At 35.6% G+C, this 20,705-nt stretch overlaps 1 protein-coding gene across 5 annotated transcripts in view; it reads right to left on the bottom strand.

The window, feature by feature from the left end:
• The window catches only part of SBF2 (SET binding factor 2), a 259,204-nt gene that overhangs the window by 151,870 nt on the left and 86,629 nt on the right, over nt 1-20,705 (bottom strand). For all 5 annotated transcript variants that reach the window (XM_051621099.1, XM_051621095.1, XM_051621096.1 and 2 more), the window contains exon 3: nt 6,608-6,745. In XM_051621099.1, the coding sequence (XP_051477059.1) occupies nt 6,608-6,745 (138 nt within the window). The remainder of the gene's footprint in view (nt 1-6,607; nt 6,746-20,705) is intronic.

Here is a 20,705-nt window from a genome sequence, read left to right as displayed (position 1 = left end):
ATTCCGAACTGTTATCCAGCTCTCCAAGACTATCAGCTGTCCATCTAGTCTTCACTTTGATTGCCCCTATTTGGTTCACTATGTCCTCTGGGTCTTTGAACCACCTCTGTGGCACACAGCTCTGTGAACTGCCTGTCAGAGATGCCACTCATTTTCAGACATGAGGACAATCCAGGTATATTGACCATACATTTCCACTCTGGGGGCATATGCTATTGAAGTTAGTGCATTTAGTTCTGAATAATGTTAAGTGGAGAAAAAATGAGGTTTATTTTCCTGTCAAAGTGAAGAAAATAAATTTAAACTGAGGTACCAGGTAACAGAAAAGTTAGAAAACATAAAGCATTAGACAGAGCCTCACCATTCTGCATGTGGAAGCTGGCAGGCATTACTTGAAACTCAAATTAAGTAAAATGTGAACAGAAAGTTAAATTAGAATTGTACTTTCATTAATTCATCCAGTCCTAGAGAGAATTAACATCTCTCATTACAAAACTTTCACTCTAGTACTTCATTGCAATTGTCAAAACCAGTTTGCCCTACACAAAATTTTGCACTGCAATTATGCCAAGTTCAGCAAGCCCGTTGTTTTTCTACTAACTGCCCAGCAAAGGAGATTTAGAGACCACACACCATTTCTTATTTTAGGAAAAATTATTTGCAGTTTGCTTTAGCAATCTGGTGCCAATTGCTCATTTGGGATGGATCCCTTTCTCTCCACATGAGTCTGCTGGTCTTTATTTACAGACAGATCCACTCTTCACTGGTTTATTAACAATCAAAAGCCAAAAAACGTTCAACATAAATTAATTTTAATTTAATTTTCACATTACACAACTGCATGTATCCAATAAATTCTAACACATACACAAAAGTTAAAATAAACTTAACTGACTGCCTCCAAAAGATGAAATGCATCCTGTTGCGCTGTGCAGAACTAAAACCACAGGTGACTAGATCTAATTCATGGCTTGTCTACATGCACAGAATTACACTGCTGCAGCTAAATTTATACTGGAATAATTCTACCAGCGTAAAAGCCATTATCTTGACTTAATAATTTCAAAACAGGATGGTAGTAGTCATAGTAGGGTTTCTATTGACTGAAAAAGAAAAGGACCAAAGACAGAAAATTATGTGAAGATGGTAAACTTAAACCTCAAGTCTCTGTAACAGGTCAGCTCATTCACTCCCTGAATACTATTGACACTTCAAAGTACTCATATATGATATTAAGTCTGTGTTGCACCTTCCCAGTGTTACACAAAATTTACATCACCAGCATCTATTAGATGTTTACCATTTAATGCACTTCACTTTGAAAATCCCATAATGTTCTTATACACATTATTATCTAAACACACTGAAAGAACTTAGGAACAAAAGTAAACTGGTACCCATGCTCTCCACCTTTCAGTACAGCTTATGCAGCCATAGGCCAAAGTATATTTCTGGAGGGGGCCGTTAGCCCATGCACACCCCAGAAGACCTGGAAAGTCCAAGATAATGTATATGCAGTTGCCCTATAACCAATAGTAAGTAAATGTAATTAATACAATTAAAGTAACGGCTTTCAACATGTTAACCTGGGCACTGAATATTGTTAAGAAACTACAGTAACAAGTCTTCAGCAAGAACTATGTATATGCAAATAGTAATTTCAGAGCTTAGAATGTTCTAAACCTTTCCTACAGGCAACAAACATGACACATGGATTCCACCCTTTCAAGCTTTACAGGAGACTGCAGAGACATAAGCAACCTAGGCAGAACAAACAGCAAAAATCAAAGAAACCTAAAGTGGGTAATTCTTACTGTATTTTAACTTAGTCATAATGTTTTTTATATCATATAGAACAGTATATAATATACATAAAATATGTATTGTATAATATGGAACAGTACGGAAGTACACTAAGGTAAAATTTCACAACCAGATTTTTATTTTGTTAATTAAAATACATTCAATTAATTCCTTTAAATGACATATGGGGAAACACATTGCGAAAAAATTAAAATTAATTGCTGAATCAGTATTACCACTGTTTGAAAGTCAGATAAATTATCCGATCTCTACTGACAAGGAAAAGTCTGCTTAAAATACAGAACCCCCCACCTCCTGTGAGCTGAGACGTGGGCACAATTTGTAGACACAGCACAGCAGTAACAAGGAAAAGGAGGACCTTAAATATATAAAAGGACATGAAAAATACAAATTTATTTCTTCTAGAACATTAGCTGCAACTTTCTCTTTACACAGGAGCAGAAAGGAAATGAGGCATTACTTAAATCTCTGTATGCTATCACAATCCATTTTTCAGAAAATTTTTTAAGATGTTGATGTAATATAGTAAACATATTTAAAGTTGGGGGTTTTTTTTCCACAAAATGTATTTTGGGAGCATTGACAGTAATAGGACACTTTCAGAACCATTTCAGTATTTGGGATATACACCAAAACTTACTAAATTTCATCTTAAGAATAACATGCTAATATAATATTCAAATGGGGAATGAGATTTTTCAGTTCAATTGAACTGAGTGTTCTAATCCTCTGCTAAAAACCAAACGTCACTGACTCATCAAGCAGCATATACTTTAAGACAGTAGGATCACCAACTCTTTGGTCCAAGCATAAAAATTAAAACTTTATTAAGTCATTTTGTTGGCAGTTCTTCCCTTGCCTCAGGAAATATTTGTGAATGTTGTGAATCTGCCATTTTATGGTTTGGGATTTTTACCATTTCTTTTTCTTCTTTTCTAAGGGGGCAGAAAGAGGAAGAGAATATGAATAGCAGGAAATGGGAGACTGGTGAATTATTACTTATGTGCATTTTTCAGAAGGATATACTGAACCTTACCAACTTTAAGATTGCAGTATTTAATGCACATATGCTTAAGGCAACACACAAGAATGATGAAACTTGTAGTACGATTGTTATAAACAAAAGTTTGGGGTTTTGTGCTGATCTCATTGAGCAGATTTTCTGTAATGCAAGAAATGCAGTTGCACAGGCTCAGCTACTGGCATAAATCTCTCTCTAATTTGTTCATGGCAGGGTTGAGGACAGAGCAGAAATTTCTTCCAAAGTGCAAAGCAATGTACAATTTCACCATTAAGTTTCCAAATTATGTGAGTCAACATTTTTTAAAAAGATTCTATCTATGGTGCTCTTCCAAGCATTGTTAGTATAAATTCTAACTGCCTAATTGGTAAGAAGCACAGCTGAGGTCAGTAGAAGTATCTGCTGAGTCAAAAGTATTAAATCAAATTAGCTTTGTGTGCCAACATCCAGAAGTTGCTGCTAGAAATAAGACCCTATTTTTGGTAAACAGTATACACCACACAGAACTACACATATATATATATATGTGTGTGTGTGCATTTGTGTGTGCATATATATACATATATTTTTCAGATGGCTAACAAAGTTACACACACCAAGTAGTTGGGTGAATTTTGTAGACGTAAGTTATGATTTTTCTCAATACCCTTTGACTCCTCAACAGCTTACAACTTCAGTATCTAGAAAAATAAGCTAAGGAGACTATTTTTTTCATTGACAAGGTTTTCTTCAAATATATGGGGGTTTAAGCAGATTTCAAATCAATGAGATTGGAAGTACACAGCAACAATCAAAACACAGTAATGGGACACCTCTCCTACAAAAAAAACACCAAACCTTGAAGGTAGTGTGTGAAGAGGAAACTGGGATGTTTTGACTTATCCTACTCCACCTCATTCCTGTTGATATGTGCAAGTAAGTATGGTACTCAGCTCTATTTATTTGCTAGGGCATCTAAATGACACCTTAAGCCAGGCAGAAATGTGGATCAGACCAAGCATGTGCTGAAGACAAAAAGCTGGAAAGAGAAAGCAGCATGGTATCTCAGATTTCTTTACACTTTTTAGTGGTAGGAACTTGAGATGAGAGAAATCTTGCATATTGAACTGATCTGAAACGCACTAAGGAAATCTTTAAATGACACAGGCTTTTCCACAGTTAATTCATTATTAGACTGTCTCTCGTAGTCTAGTCATATTCCAAACTTTAGACTCCTGTTAAGGTCAAAATTTCAAATTTATTTTAATCTCAGATAAGTAACATATTCTTATATATTTTTGCAAATGTTATGGGGACAATTAAACAAGACTAGCATTGTAAAACCGAACCATTCATAAAGGATTACCTGGCAAAGCTGTATCACCTGCACAGCACCAAAGTGAGTTCTATTTCCGTATTTAATGGATTCCTATGTGTATTCCTCATGAATCAGACTAAATGTAACATCAATCTTTTTTATATATTATCACAGCTTTATGAGAGTTGACCACTAATCAAACTGACCAGCATCCATGAAGATTATAAATTCTGGATCAGTTCAGAATTACAGTACTGCAACAATGTAAAGAATTATTCATAAAAGTCACCAAATAAAATAGTATTTCATTTTCTATGCAAGGCTAGGAAGTTGAAAACAGGCCATCAGCTGATACTAGAGCCTGTGCTTTTCTGTGGAAAACTTGTTATGACATGCAACTGCCAAGAGATTAAACTGAATCCAGGGCTTTCACAGATACCAGGGAGAATACTTTTTTCCTGCAGACTATATAGATTTTACAGTTGCTATATTAATCTTGCACTCTATGTTATCACAGGTACCATCTACATATACCAGGTGAGTAAAATCTCCTCACTTTTCAGGTAGTGTTTATTTACAAATTATCCTGTAAAGAACATCAGAAGTAGGAATGAAGGGAATCAGAATGACAGAAGTAGCTTTCTCAGACCCCACTTGATCCATTGTGTTAAAAAGGATCTTCTATTATTATGCAGGAGTCTCTTAAAAGTTGGATAAGTCTTCTATAGCATTCACAAGCTAAGAAGTGAGTTTGTTTTCATTTGGCAGTTAAATTAACCACAGACACATAAAAGTGGTCAAGTCTAGTTTTTTGTGAATATAATTCTGCCAAGCCAAACATCTAATCTGTTCTAGCCGAAATCCAACCAATCTCATACATCAGGCAAGGTTTACCTGGTGAAGGCTACTGGGAAAGAAGTCACCCTTCTTTTTTGGAAACTTAATCTTACTTTTGTCTTAATGAGCTCTGTCATTCAGTTAAAAAAAACCTGAGCTGTATTTACCTCTGGAAACTACTGTCCAGATTTGAAGTGCTGGACACTACGTTTCATGGACTGTTTGTTTTAAGAGGCATGCATTTGAACACTTAAATCAATATTACTTTCATAGCCCAATGCTTCATAAGCTTATGTTACATTACAGATTGTACATGTGCTGAATTCTTGTCTAATGACCATGTAACAGGGCACGTTCAATTCTCTTTGGGTTTTAGAAAGAAACAGGAAGTTTGGCTATAAACAATGCAGTCATAGAATAAATTTCACCACAGCAAGTTCATCTGAAAAGTATGCATTCTTTACAAGACAGCCAGGAATGGCATTATGAGAACCAACATCCTGCTGTGCTCAGGTTTTGGTTGTTTTTTTGTATGAATAGTTAGGCAACATAAGAATAAAACCTTTTCTTTAATACTGGATGTTTTGTGATGAGCATTACTTGAAAGATGTGGAGAGTGAATCAAAAGCAGCTGCTAGAAACCACAAGATAAATAACAAGTTTGCTAAATTTAGTATATGTTATGAAATACATAGAATGGAGGAAGAATCAGCCATTCTACATTTTTATCAGCTTGGAAAGAACTACTACAGAATATTTCACTCTTCACTTTTTTACTTACAGACATTAGATAATGACAAAATATTTAACAGGAAGATTTACACTAAATTTTAAGACTAATTATTGGTTAAGTTACAGATTGGATTAGGTTTTCCCTACATTCCAGCTACTAAAGATTCCAAGTATTCTGTGATAGCAGAGATTGTGTAAAGTACTTTACATCAAATGAGAAACAAAATGTCTATTTTTGAAAGACTGTGGTTGCCCGAAAATAATTAAATACATGTTTAAAAACAAACACTGCCAAGTAGCTGACACCCAAACTCTGACCTACCTAAAAACTGAAGTTATTCTATCAGTTTTTAAATCTTGTCATTTACACCCATGCAAGCCTTGTCAATAAATGCACTTACAGAAATATGTATATACATTACAGAATATTTGTACTAATTTGTCCTGTGCTTGCATGATACAGTTGGCCAGCAGAGGGAGCAGAAGTGAATTAACCTCTTTCCCAGAACAAAGATGAGAATTATTCTTGCAATGTCAAACACGGAAGTAAATGAAAGGAACACCATCTTGGCTGTCCCATTGAAAACAAAACAAAAAAAAACCCAACACAACAAAAACAAACAAATGCGGAGATAAAGAAATTCTATGAGATGTTTCAGGTTGGTTGCTGTTTTTCTTTCGAAGCAAATTAACACCACCAAAGAATCAAACAAAAAAACTCTAACAAAGTACATCAAACTTACCTTTGAGCAAAAATACACCCATTTCTGTATGACAGAAAAAGATATCTTTACCAGGAGCAGCAAAATATTTTCTAAAGTTGTCCTCTATATCGTAAATCTATTGTTGCTAGACACATTTTTCTGCATTTTTCTTACTTATTGTAAAGTTTTTACCTGCAGGTTAATCTCTGCTTCATAGAAAGTTAAGCAGGAACAGTAGTGCCTCTCCGAGTCTATATCAGTCAAAACCACAACAAAGAAGGTTGGTTGTTTTCTTTCTTTCGAAAGCTGCCATCCTCCAGGCTGGCAAAACTGATGAAACAAACAAAAAAAATACATAGTTAAGCATTAATACAAATTGTTTTAAGAAACATGAATAATATTTTTAAACAATATATTAAGAAATTAATTGAATTTAAAGTGAACATATGCAAGGTTCAAAAATTTGGAGAAAGTGGGGAAAACCACAATAGGTTGTAGAGTTGGTCAAACTGATGCAAATCTAGCTCTACAGACACAGAGGGAAATTCTACAAACTGTAGATGTGTTCCTTTGAACTCAGTATTTAAGATTATCTGACAAGGGTTTAACAGGTAACAGGAATAAATCAACATATTCTGCAGGTTTCATTTGGATAAGAGGTTACAATTTGAAGCTAAAATTGTTGAGTCTCAGAATGTCTCTATATTTATAAGTTCTCCATTAATTTATCTAATCAACAGATACTCCATTTACACCTACTTGCAAATTTATTCAAAACTTACTCCTAAAAAAGCTATTTATAGAGCGGTATTTTTCATCCATTTATTACCTCTATGCACTTCATTGCCAACATCTGAAATTTTACAAGGCCATAGTATAGCGGAAATTTAAGTTTGTCCCCCCTGTGAAAAATATGTTCAAGTTTCATGACTTTCTAAGTCTCACGGACAAAGAAAGTAACCTGCTTCTCAGACTCAAACATGCAGCAGTCCTCCAAATACTTCATATGTACTGAGAATACTACATGTTATGAGGCTCCTAGAGCAATGAGCAAACTAAATATGTGCAATTATATTGTTATTATTAGCAAAATTATAAATTAGAATTGACACAGTGTGAAGGTAATAGACCCTGTAACTGTTAGGAATAAAAAAAAACCCAACACGTTTCTAGAATTGTTAAACAATGTAGATAACACGGGTAACAGAAAGATAGGTCAAAATCTCCTGTTTCCAGGAATTGCTTCTTCCACCTGGAAAGCTGCTAAAAACTAAAAGAGCACAAAGAATAAGTTGTAAACAAACATTTACTACAAATTCAACTTTAGAAGCTCTACAATAAAACCTGGGTAGTCTTAGGTGAACAGCAGTTAAAACTCTGCCTCTGATATACAACTTATTTTATGATCCTGGGAAAATCTTCAAAAGCAAAGTTTTCTCATGTTACATTCTTCCTATTCTAAATAGTCAGCTTAACACTTCTGAGTCTGTATCCTCAGAACTGCTAAGCACTCCCTTCTGCAGCTGAGAATATCTGAACATCAAAAAGTACTCCAAGAAAGGACATCCTAATCATTCCAAGCTAAGCATCCAGTCTTAGTCCATGATTTTGTTAATACTGGCATAATCTCCCTTTGTTTTTCATCCTATGTCAGTTAAAAATATGTAGATACCACTATATATTTTGCAGGACTGCTATAAAGATAATGTCATATGGTCAATACATACCAACATTATAACAAAAACATCATTAAAAGGTTTGACAATAAAATAATTAAGAGTTCTGTACATATTGCAGAGTTCAGGTGGTGTGTGGTAAGTGAAGCATGGAATCCATAGCTCAAGTAACCTAAAAATCCAAAAACTCTGAGTAACTATTTGTTCAACAAGTATGAGCCAAAAAGCAAAGAATGCAGTAAGATTCTCTTAATAAATAACAGCCTTCCACTGGATACAGTTAAAACTGAATCACCCATACAAGGCAGGCAAATCACTAGGGTGGCTCATACAGTCCTAGTTCTTACACTTCTTAAGCTCCAAACACGTGAGTTTACAATCTTAATGCTATTTCAGATCTGCCAAGTCTACCAGTTTTCACAGGAGATCCTTGATGGCAGCACTGCCCTTTAGCTCTATGGATCATTTCCCCTTTCACTTCTGAAAGTAGCAATTTATCCAGTTTCTGACTGTCTGAAATTCCTGGACAAATGAGCATTCTAAAGGCATTGAACACTAAAGAAAAACTGGTGTATCTTAAGAATCCACAATGTATTCTGCACCCAAATGACAAATAGTTGTGTTTGGCATGTGTGGTTTATGCAAAGCTGGTTTTCATATGAAACATAGAGAATCTACCAATTTTGGTAGTATTGGTAGGGTCATTTTGATTATACTTTTTGCATTTAAGATAAAATAAATGCAAATATAAATTTTAACTGTAATAATCCATTATTAGCAAGCCTACTGCATATAATTTCTACAAACATCTGCCTTGTAACCTGGGAAATGCAAACGGAAAACCAATACCTACATTTTAGCTGTCAGAAGTGACTGTTGATCTGAGCATGCTGCTCTCGGTAGCAGCCTTTCAGTCTCTGTGCATGTCTAAGCCCTATTCATATCAGTGAGAATTATTCCTGATTTCAAAATGATCTTGTGTTTTAAAGCATATTTTCTAGTTTTAACCATTTTATTAGAAAACAACAGTTAGTGATTGTTAAGGAAAACAGCTGAAGTAGAGTACATCCCCTGGCTACACAGAGAATCAGTGTTTTCAAATAAACTGGAAGGAATTTATAAATATAGAGACTGAGGATAAAGACAATGTGCTCTTCCAGGCAACTAAACAATGAATGATTCTCAGTTTCCTTAAAATAAGGTAATAAATATTAGTGTAATATTTGAAATGCAAACAACATTAGGAAGAACTTTCCAAATTAGTATAAATACAAGCTACTATCCAGTATAATTACCAGTAGTCTGGCCACTAAGAACAAGAAAATGTTTCCTTACCAAACCAGATGCTATACCAAAACAGACAAAAGCACCATTGTGAATATAATTCAAAGGTCATGTGCTTCTTCAGTAAAAAAGAAAAAAACCCAGAAGTTTAAAAATGAACACGCTCCCATACTGTTTCACTTATTTGCCAGCATTTGTGGAACCAGAACATAGCTTCTATCAAAGACACTGAAAATTCGAAATAATCAGATTGTCCAACTCACTATTTATGGAAACAAGCCTCTAATGGTGGCAAGTGCTTGCAAGCAACTCCACATTACAACTAAGCGCCTTCAAAAATCTGATGCAAACATGCAGAAGTTGCACTGGAGAACACGTATCAGAGATATTATATTCAAGGTGCTGCAACGATATTTCAAGTATTGTCTGAAACTGCAGTTGCCCATTGAAGCAAAGAAATTTCTCTTAATTATTCCCATAAATGCTTTCAAACTAAACAAGAAACAAGACAGATAAAAAAACTATGCATAGTTTTTTAAAAAATGTAATGCAGTTTGTTACCTTGAAAAATTTATGTCATCACCACAAGCCTGCTCTCTGAAATCTAAATGTGATTAATCAATGTTTTAAAGTGACATTTGTTTCTTCTAATTTTTATAAGCCAAAACCATCATCTTTGCCTGATAAATAAATTTGTTTCTTCTTTCCTACCTAGAGCCACAGCTGTACTCGCACTGCTTGCCTTGTCCTTCTCTATTAAAATGAATCACTTGCATGAAGCAGCATATATCTCAGATATACTGGATACAGCTGTGGTGTCTAGAATCACAGAATCATATAATACTCTGAACTGGAAGGTACCAATGAGGAGTGAGTCCAACTCCTGACTCCACACAGGGCAACCTAAAAGTTAAACCAGGTATCTAAGAGTGTTTTCCAAGTGCTTCTTCAACACCAACAGGCTTGAGACCATGACCACTTCCCAGGGCAACACTCTAAAGTCTGCTGAAAAATTAAAGAAAATTTATAAATAATCACAACTTCTATTAAAGCACTGAAGTAATCAGGATGTAGGAAGAAGGATTACTGGGTACTCTGGAACTAAAGACTAAACACTATTATTATACTGAACAGTAATTATACAGTGTTCAAGTTTCATTACAGAAAAAGAATTTGTATCCTTGCCATGGCAGAACTGTATTATTTGCCTTCTATATATGTTGATCAGAAATTATTTACTTTCTTAACTGCATGTTATAACTTTGTCATTTACCATTGGACTTGCACCTCGTGCACAACTAAGTCCATAACAGAAGCCTGAATCAATATTCTAGTTGGGTCAGTGTAGCTACAGATGGGATGACTGCTCTCTATGCACTTTACATTCATTTCTGCAGCAACTACCTGGCCAGCTTTCCATCAGAAATCCACCACCTCTGATGGCACTACCAAAGAAGAAAGGGGGGAAAAAACTTTGCTTAGAAAGTTTATGACATGACACACTCTTTGCAAGTCATCTGTTGAAAGTGCTTTTTCAAGAATTTTTCATGAACTCTGTGATATACCATTACAGAACTCTACATGTAAATAATTAGTTCTATTTAAATATTAGCTCACACTATATATTTTCTTCAAAATAAATTTGTACACTTGTTTCTTGTTAAATAAAATCCACAGCCATCTGGATGCACATTAAATGGAAAACATTTGAACTCTATTAACAAGACTTGAATTAAAAGATCACAAAATCACTTCAGAATTTAAAACATCCAACACAGACACCCACCTTCCTTTCTAGTTTAACTCTTTCACCAAATATTTGATTCTCCCTCGAATCACTCTGGGCATCAAGTTTCATTTTATTAAGTCTGCTTCTGTCAGGCTTCCTGTACTTTTCAAATAACTGTGCTTTGTTTTTAACATGTATCATCGTATTTTTTTCTACAAACCTCCCTGAAAATAAAGGACCATGTTCTGGACATTATGTGAAGGAAGTTTTTTCCATCTGGACTTGCATGACCTAGCACCAGCTGCTGAGTATTTCACCATTTCAACATTTACTTACTTATGTATGGAATTTTGGCAAAGGCAATTTTCTTTTTCAGATGCATACCTCTACTTAAAACAAAACAAAACAATTATGATGCTCACTGGCATAATAAAAAAGCAATGTTATGAAGCTGTAAATCTGAGGAAATGCTTGGAGCTTTGGGGATATCTCTGAATGTAAACAGAATACAAAATATACACCAAGTTTTATAACTCTTCCTGCCTTTCAACATCTTGTATCTAAGAAACTGCATATTTATCCTTAGCCTAGTCTAAAATAAAACGAGTGTACTTGAAGTATACTCCAAATTATTTCCAGGTAAAAGCCCATTTCAAGTTTTGTAGAATATTCTGATGATTGACCATAAACAAACTCACTCACTCATAAAGGAAAAAAAAAAAACAAAACAAAACACAACAGCTTTTAATTATAAAAGAAGTATAAATACCTTTTCTACCCTGAAATGCACCGTACTTTAGAGTTCCCGAAGATCAACCTTTACACAGTCACCTCATGGCATCCATGAACTGCTGGAACCTGCTGCTTGGATCTCCCACAAAGGTGTGTACAAAGCAGCTGCCCACCCCTCCCACCCAGTCCAGTCAGAGGCCAGCAGGGTGCTGAAGCCAGAGGAGAGGTTAAGAAGTCGACATTATATTTCTCTAAATTCAGACTTTCTAACCTGTGACACCAGAGAGCGAGGAAAGGCAAAAGGTCTGTGAACACGCACTGTTCATTTGAAAGCAAGGAACTGCTTTTTCCCCTTTGCAAATAAAAAGCCCCACATTCAGGTGCATGCACATGCTGGTGTGATAGGACAGTGCCTGCCCCTTAGCCTCTCACACCTGAAAGTTGTTGAAATACTTTGGGGAGTCATGTTAGAAGCACAGAAGGGTTGGAGGGTTGTTTGTGACTACAGGTGACGTGACTGTCCAAGAAAAGTTACAGGTGACTAATCCTTCCCTTCCTTGCCTGGGACAGACCCTCCCCACGTACTAAGGACATTTCCACCTCAGTAGTCAGCTCCTCAGTCAAATGTAAAAACCATGTCAAAAAAGACACTAAGAAACACTTCTTCTCAGAGAAAAGATCTTCACTCACATTCTTGGGCTTCCTAAGGCTGAAAATTTCTGGAAGATCTCTCAAGGGCACTAATCCTGCACAACTGACAAAGAAGATATTCTCTAATTTGACCCACAGATTAAAGTGATCCTCAAGCTTGTCACAGAGACCACGCAGCAGAAGTCCAACAAAAGATGAACTGTTTGAATATTTGGGAACATCTAAACTAAAACCAGCTAACTCATCCTCCAAAGTAATAAAGATGGAGAAGTCTTTTACTGAAATTCATCAAGAACTAGGTTAGCCTCCCTCACATGCTAGTAACCATATAAGCCTGGGTGTACATCTACACATGTACATGAAAAAGAGATCAGTATAAAGTTCACTGCTTTGCTTTTCTGAAACATTGTGTAATTTTAAACACCTTTCCACTATTAACTGCTATGCTGAAAACCCAAACGTGTAAAAAGCATTTCTACAAGGACTATATTCCTAGTTTGTCTTCTGAAAAAATATTTAAGCTGGCTTTTAGAAAGAAAACTCCCCCACTGGGAAACCAATTTATTATTCTGCTTTCAGAACATTTAATATCTCCATCCCAATGGCATATTTAAAAAAAATAAAATTGTCAAATAATCTTCAGACTACTTCTGAACAAAACCAACCTAGACCACAGGTGATTTACAAATAACTACTGCACACTAAGGCCTTTATTTCAGAAACAGCACAGGATAAATGGTAACATTCTGAACAGGGGTTTCTTCTCAGAATGAATGTCCAGCACCTCTGTTCTAACCATGTTTAGTAAGAAAATGAAATTAGTGTGCTTGTGCAAACAATTAAAGAGTTTGGAATTCTTATTCATTTATTTACACCATGCTCCCTCCTCTTGTTTTCAGCCAAGTATCCATCAAGATAATCTTACGGCAACTTAAAAAATCTTGGACCAGAATATTTTTTTACCACCACCTAAATGCACTGTGACATGAAGATAATGGTTAATCTGTTTTTTTACTGACCACTGCCTATATACTTGAGGAGACCAGTAGTAATCTGAGGTATATAAGCCTAGAAAAACAGTTTCCATTTAAAAACATAACCAAGCATTTTATACATATTTAATTTATCCTTCAAGCATGAAGTATTAACCTTGTGTAATGTACTCTTTTGTCTTTCCTTCTCTCTCCCTTGTCTTCCTTCTTTTTTGATGGCAGTAGCACTGTGATACAACAGCAGCCATAAAACTTTTCAAGTCCTTAATGACTTCCCAACTAATTTTCTATATAAAGCCATAAATGATCTTTTGAAAGATAGATAGCATGTGCAATTATTGCATTGGTTGAAAGTAAAAAAAAATAAAATTAAAAAAAATACAGCAGGGTAATGAATGTTCATAGCTCAACAATTAAAAACGGCACACGGTAAGCTATTTATATGATCATAAATTTTCATACGACATTTTAATTCTTACATATTGCTCCAGAGGAAGTGGTCAATGTTATATAAAATACTACTGTAATACATGAAGTCCTCATTACTGTATTTTTACAGTTTACACTTAAACAATCAGATATTAAAACACACTGTTAATGCCATATCCAGCCTTGATACCATGTCTGAAGATAAATTCTGTTGCTCTCTAACAATTGGGAAAAAAGTGCAAGCAGCCTTGTGTTAAGATTTTCTGCATTCACAATCTTAAAACACCTTAGAATATAAATGTCAGACTCAACACTCAGAAAAAAGCACAGTGTATACTAAAAAGAACAATGATCTCAGTTGAGAGAGGCCTAGCAACTAAAAGGCCTGTGACTGCTGCAGCAAAATAGACTTAATAGATTTAAGAAAGATGCCAACAGCCTCAAGATGACAAAATACAGAACAGGAAGTCTTGAATTAGGCACATACATTAAAAAGTCAGAATTTGCTCTTAAAACAGAGAGCAGAAATTAGGACTAGCATATATACTTACAGAACAAGCCATGAAAAGGGCAATACACACCTTACAACTCCTGAATAAAATGCACTTGGTCCAAACAAAATGAGAATACACTTATTTTTTAAATACAACCCTTCGTATGCAATTCTCAAACTTGCTTTGAGTTCCAAAAGGTGCTTGGAGGAACAGGGGAACAAATGACAGGAAAACAGATCAATACAAGCAGCAGGCTGCAAGTTAGTGAACGTCATACTGGGAAGGGATGTGTGCTTCTAGATCTGGATCTCAGGGAATTTGTTCCAAATTCGCTCCCATCTTTTATACAAAATCTCCATGTTTTGGGGTAGGTCACACTCAACCTACACAGGATTCAACTAACTTCCAAATCTTGCCTTCCTGATATCTGCACTCCATAGACTGAAACAAACAGGTTTCGTAAGACCAGATATAATTATTCTGGTCTAACCATCCTCTTGGAATACCAGAAAAACGGTGTCACCTACCACAGTGAATGAGCACTACTTCTTTTAATTGTTTTGGACATCAGACTTCAAGATATAATACATTCATCTACCTCACCCTGTCCTACCCTTCATTTTCAAATCCAAATGCTGTTATAACCCAGTGTGTCTCCAATACCTGTAACATGGACAAAACATTCTAAGCAGCTGTGAGTTTAGACCAGAGAGAGCACGTCCCTCCCAATGTCAATGCTTATGCTTAGTAAGGGGAAATCAAGGAGTATGAGAAGGCAATGGCTGGCATGAGGAAGGGGCTTTTGGAAAGCCTGGGGAAGTTCAAATGGGTTGGCAGTCACCTGAGCCCAGCATGAGTCCCCTGAGTCCCTCTAGCCATGTGAACACTAGAAGGCCTGAAAAGAGAGTGTCCGGGCCCACATTCCATAACCTGCCCCCTTGCCAAATGCGCAGTGGCAACACCTACTCGCACCAGCCAGGGCACTGCACCTCATGCTGCCTGCTCACCATGGCACTCAAACTATCAGAGATGAGCACCTATTAACAGTTCATCGCACCAAAAGCTTCATTCAGCTAAGAGAACTTAAAAATAAGCAAAGGAAATTTCAAAAAACAGCACTGTACTTCTGGTTTATTCATTTTGGGAATTTAACAATATTTCTTGTATGCCTTATGTTACTATTTCCCACTTACAGTCACAATCTATTTCCCCTTTTGCATGTATGAGTTTCCACGGAAAATATGAAATGCATTTCCCGTCAGCACTCTCACCAAGAACACAGTAAAATAAGTAAAATGAAAAGACAGTTGAGAAGTTTGGTGCTTTCCATCAAGTTTCAGTTTCCTGTGCAGAAAAATGGGATGAACAATGAGACATCCTTGTCCTCTTTTCCACAAAACTGAGGCATGTATTACAACTAGTGGGCATTACTAGTGGACTACATTACAGGATGTCCTTAATGGCAAAGAGAATTTGTCTGGCAAAAGCTCCAGTTTAAACAAAAAAAGGCATTGTGCCACTGTAGACATTTTCATGTGCACTGTTGGTATGCTAGTAAACAGCTGTTTTGATGAAGAGACTGTATTTCCTCCAGGTAGGTTTGTAAAACTGAGCAATTTCTGAACTAAAAAGATAGTAAGAGATTCCAAAACTTGTCAAAATGAAACTTCAGAGAGCTCTGGAATTGAGAAAGTTGAGTAGTTGTAAGTTCTGTCTAATCATGGCAACTGCTTTTCCTCCCTTTTGGCATTTCTCCAGCATACTCCATGTTTGGAACACATCTTAAATTTCAGTTTTGAATGACCACTAGAAGACTGCAATTTGTATGTTCTCTGTTCTCCACCACATGACAATTAAACCAAGCAAAATAAAGCACTTAAAGTTTATAGGGAGCATGCTTCTGTCATAAGATGTTACTGGAATTAAAAAAAAAAACAACACATAGAACTTAGAAGGAAAAAGGTAAAAACTCCTGATAAAATTCTACATTTTCAAATAGGCTGGCTCAAGTATCTTGCACACAAGAGAAAAGAATGAGGAGCTCTTCACCACTGAAGTCAATATTCCTTAAGTTTTCCAAAAGGGGGAAATCCCAGGAGACTGGAAACTGCAAATTGTTTGTTTCCTTTAAAATTCTAAAAAGAAAGTCCTTAGGAAAATAGAGATCAGTCCACCACAACTGACAACTCAAGTAAATTAACAGAAAGTAAGCTGAAGCAGTATCAGAGACAAAAATCAAAGATACAAACAGAATGATGACTGGTATGTTTCTGTAGTAAAACAAGCCATTAAAACAATTTTTGGGGGTGGGTATTAGAAATGCAATGCAGCTAATAAATGCAACCACAAACACATAGTATACTTGAATTTTTTTGGGTTTTCTCCTCTTAAAGATATTTGATGCTTTCTGACTTTTGTATTTTCAAAGTACATGGGATTACATTAGCACAGCATATATTTAATGGATTAAAAAGACTAGCTTGTTGACAGACTGGAAAAGATATAATTTAGCACAGATATAATCAGTGAAGCCATTATCTAATTCCCACCATCCTCCCAGCTAAAAAGCCTCATCCCTTCCCATGTGTCAGTACTGGGCAGTCACAGAACTGCTAAGAAAATCACTTACTAACATTGCAGAGAGAATGCAGAAGAGTGTTTTTCAAATAAGGCACACACACAAAAAACCTCTCACCTGGGGCTAGAAACAAGTGTCATATCATGAGTTTAAAAGAGCTCAGCTGTCTTAGATTACTGCAAAGAGAGATGAGAAGCACTTTAGTTATATGTAGCTAAGTTTTTTGCTAGTAAGAGGATATCAGATAAAGAGTGTTCCAGATCCAGAGAATCACAAGATTCAGTCATCATTATAAACATTCAAACCCGAAAACAAGACGTCACTCTCTAGCTAGTGAAGTGAAAACTGGAACAGGCTATCAGGGTAAGCATTAGGCTCCTAACCTCCTTAACCTCTTGTGCTTTCCTTTTCAGGACCTGAACATGCTCAAAACACCTGAAGCTCTACATTATATGTGATATTATTATAATCAGATCTCACACTTCAGAGATTCAAGCATTCAAGCATAGAGGTTTAGATAGGATTTCCACCTGAATAACCTAAATGGACATCAGAGTTTCTGCAGAAGAGTCAGAAGGAGCAACCCAGCACTTCACGGTGCTGGCAGGCACTGCAAGAGAAGTCTGGCTGGGCCTGTCTTCCTCACACGACTAAATGTCCTATGCCAAACCAAGGGCTGAGAAGGAATTTTCTACCAAATCAAGCTGAGAGGGACTTAGGGATTTCTTTTGCTTGTTTGCTTCTTTGTTGCATATAGCATGTTGGTATCATCAGTGCAATCAACTCCCCTAAGCTTAGGAAATGCTCTGGTGTCATCCAAATCTCAAGAACACTATTAATTTGCACAGAACTGAAACTATCTAGGGTAATTAGAATTGCTGGAAACTGTATCACAAAATCAGCGGTGTTAATTAACAGACTGGGCAGACTGACTGAACTGATGTATTACATATGGTCATCTTTGTTAAGCCAGAAAGAGGAGGAAAAAAGTTTAAAAAAACAAGACCAAACTGACATGTTTTAAAAAGAAAGTAAAATGTATTGTTTATGAGCAACATACGTGAAATGTTGTATCATTTTATTTAGCAAAATTTGGTTCTTGGAAAGTACTGAGTAGCATTGGATGGGAAGGAATAAGAATTTTTCAAGTGGGTTGGTAGGCATTAAATAATTCTATTTGGCTTGATAATTTAATACAAAATATTTGGTCAGACTCAATACTTGTAAATTTTTTCACTGCTTAAAAATGCCAGTTAGTAGTAATTAACTAAAACAATGTGATGTTAAGAGAATTGAAAAATGTGAGCTATTAACTTTAGTGTTTGAAAAAAAAAAAACAACACATTTCCCCCTCTGTCCCTAGACAGCTATCAAGTGCAAAAAAAACATCCCCAGTAAGAACACTTGCACATTTCAGATGCATATGAGTGTCCTCTGCAGTGACAGCCAGCATGCCCAGAAACAGCCTTCTCTTAGTTCTTTACTGGTGGGATAACTTCAGTCATATATACAAAGGCACCTGGACTGCCCTTACAGTTCTTTCAAATTGAACATCACTGAACATCATGAACTACAGATCATCTCATAAAATACAGGGGGTAGAAATAAAGAGCACATCTTTTTCATGTAAACTGCACAAGAGATGGGGAAAATATATTACTGCTATTATTATTATATCTGTGTTAAAGGATTACCAAATAATCATTATACAATAGGAGAAGTTATTGCATAGTAGGAATTAATACATGGAAAAATACATTATAAAGATCACATTTCCATTGAAAACATTAAAATATTAACTTGTTTCTTTCTTAAAATTAATCAAATGTTAGTGGCACCCTATATGTAAAAATAGAAACACTAGTCAACCGTGGGGGGTTCCCTTGTACTGTCCCATAAGCATACAGAGGAAATAGAAATATTTCAAGACATCTGTAATGTCTTACATATTTCGAATAAACTAAAGAGCCAAAACACTTAACAGTACTGAATTTTATTCCAAATTATACCCGAGAGGAAGCCATCTGCAGGAAAACTAAAAGTAAAACAAAAAAAAAAAACACAACACACTTTTGATTTGGACATCACTTGTGCAATACAGCTATCCAAAAGGACAGTGTGTTCTTTTAAAAGAATGACTACTTATTCTTTCATGATACAGGCAACATAAAAAAAATCACCTGAAAACTTTTGGATTCTAAGAATAAATTATACAGTGTTCCAATGAAACACTGAACTGCTTTTGCTTCTTTCATATTTTCCCTCATCTAACATAAAATTTTACTATACTGACAAAAGCCAGCTCCATAAGACTCTGAAACTGTCTGAAGTTAACCACAGCAGAGCAAATCACTGCTGTTATGGGCAAGTTTGAAAGGAGACCAAAATCTAAGGTTTAGAATGCATTAGTAGTTCAGCATTGCCATCTACAAGGCCATGACAGTTTGAAGCCATTGCTTTAGACAACAGAAAAAGTCAGGTAACATTTCAATAGAGAAATAATAATGTATAACATTCACAGTAAAATGAAAATTCAAGGTTAGGAAGACATTTGCAAAATACTACTCAAAGACACAATCTATGTCAGTAAGATGATAACTGTGTCTTAAGTGATGAAGATGACAGTACTGCAGACAGGATGGTCTTGTCTGAGCAGCAAGGACTGCAAATCTGCCTATAAATATATCAGCGTATTGATCATTTAGTCTTAGGAGTAGTGATACAAGATGAGCAGAAACACCCTACTTCATGCAGCATTTCCTGATGCATCCATTTTCCTACATTCCTAAGTTTCCAAAATATGAAACAGACCATACAAAAGAAAAATAATACGAAAAATATTTGCGGTAAACTCCAAACAAATTAAGTGAAAATTTGAAAATAACTATGCAGTACTGGACAAACATTAGAAGAATAATATATGAGCTTTGACAATGCGTGTATGGGTTACATTTTAAACAAGACTTGAAAAACAAGCAAAAGAAACCCCTTCAACAGTTGCATAGAGGGAAACGTGTTAACCCATGACATATGAGTAGCTAATGATATTGTCCTACACTCAACCTACAACTACAGAAGAAAAGCAATTTTTAAGAGTGCTGGAGGATTCAAGGACCCTTTAAAACATTACAGAAATGTTCTGCTATCTCCATATTTGCCAGTCAACACCAACCAATTTGAGAAACCATTTCTTTTTCTTATAAGAAAACAACAGGCAATAGATACTACTTAAATGTTTTGGCCCACACAGATATACTCATAGACTGCCTAAATGGTTTTTCAATTATGCACAAATTAGTACCAAAACAGAAATCAATGGACTATTTTTCAAGAAATAGTATCCCCTACCCCTCCAGACTTTCAGAATAATAAATGTATCTTTTAAAAATTAAGCATCAGCAACTTTAAAACATTGGTTGTGTAGAGACCAAGTCATAAACACAGGCATACACATTTCTATAAGTAGTCAGAAAGTTACTGTACTTTATTTCATAAACTACATTTCACCCAGAACAAAAAGAACACTCCATGTAAAGCCAGAATTATGTTTTAATTTCTTTTTAATTGAGCTCAAATCTTGACCACACGAATATGAGCCTGAAAATCAAATATCCTAATGAATTTCATCTTTTGCAAAATTTTGCCTATGTCTAGGAAATAAATATATTTTTAAAAAGAACCAACTCCTCTTAGTCTTACTGTGAAAAAAGTCACGCCAGCATTGA

Source organism: Apus apus, chromosome 5 (assembly GCF_020740795.1).
Source record: "Apus apus isolate bApuApu2 chromosome 5, bApuApu2.pri.cur, whole genome shotgun sequence".
Classification (NCBI taxonomy): domain Eukaryota; kingdom Metazoa; phylum Chordata; class Aves; order Apodiformes; family Apodidae; genus Apus; species Apus apus.
This window is presented reverse-complemented; position numbering and strand designations above follow the sequence as displayed.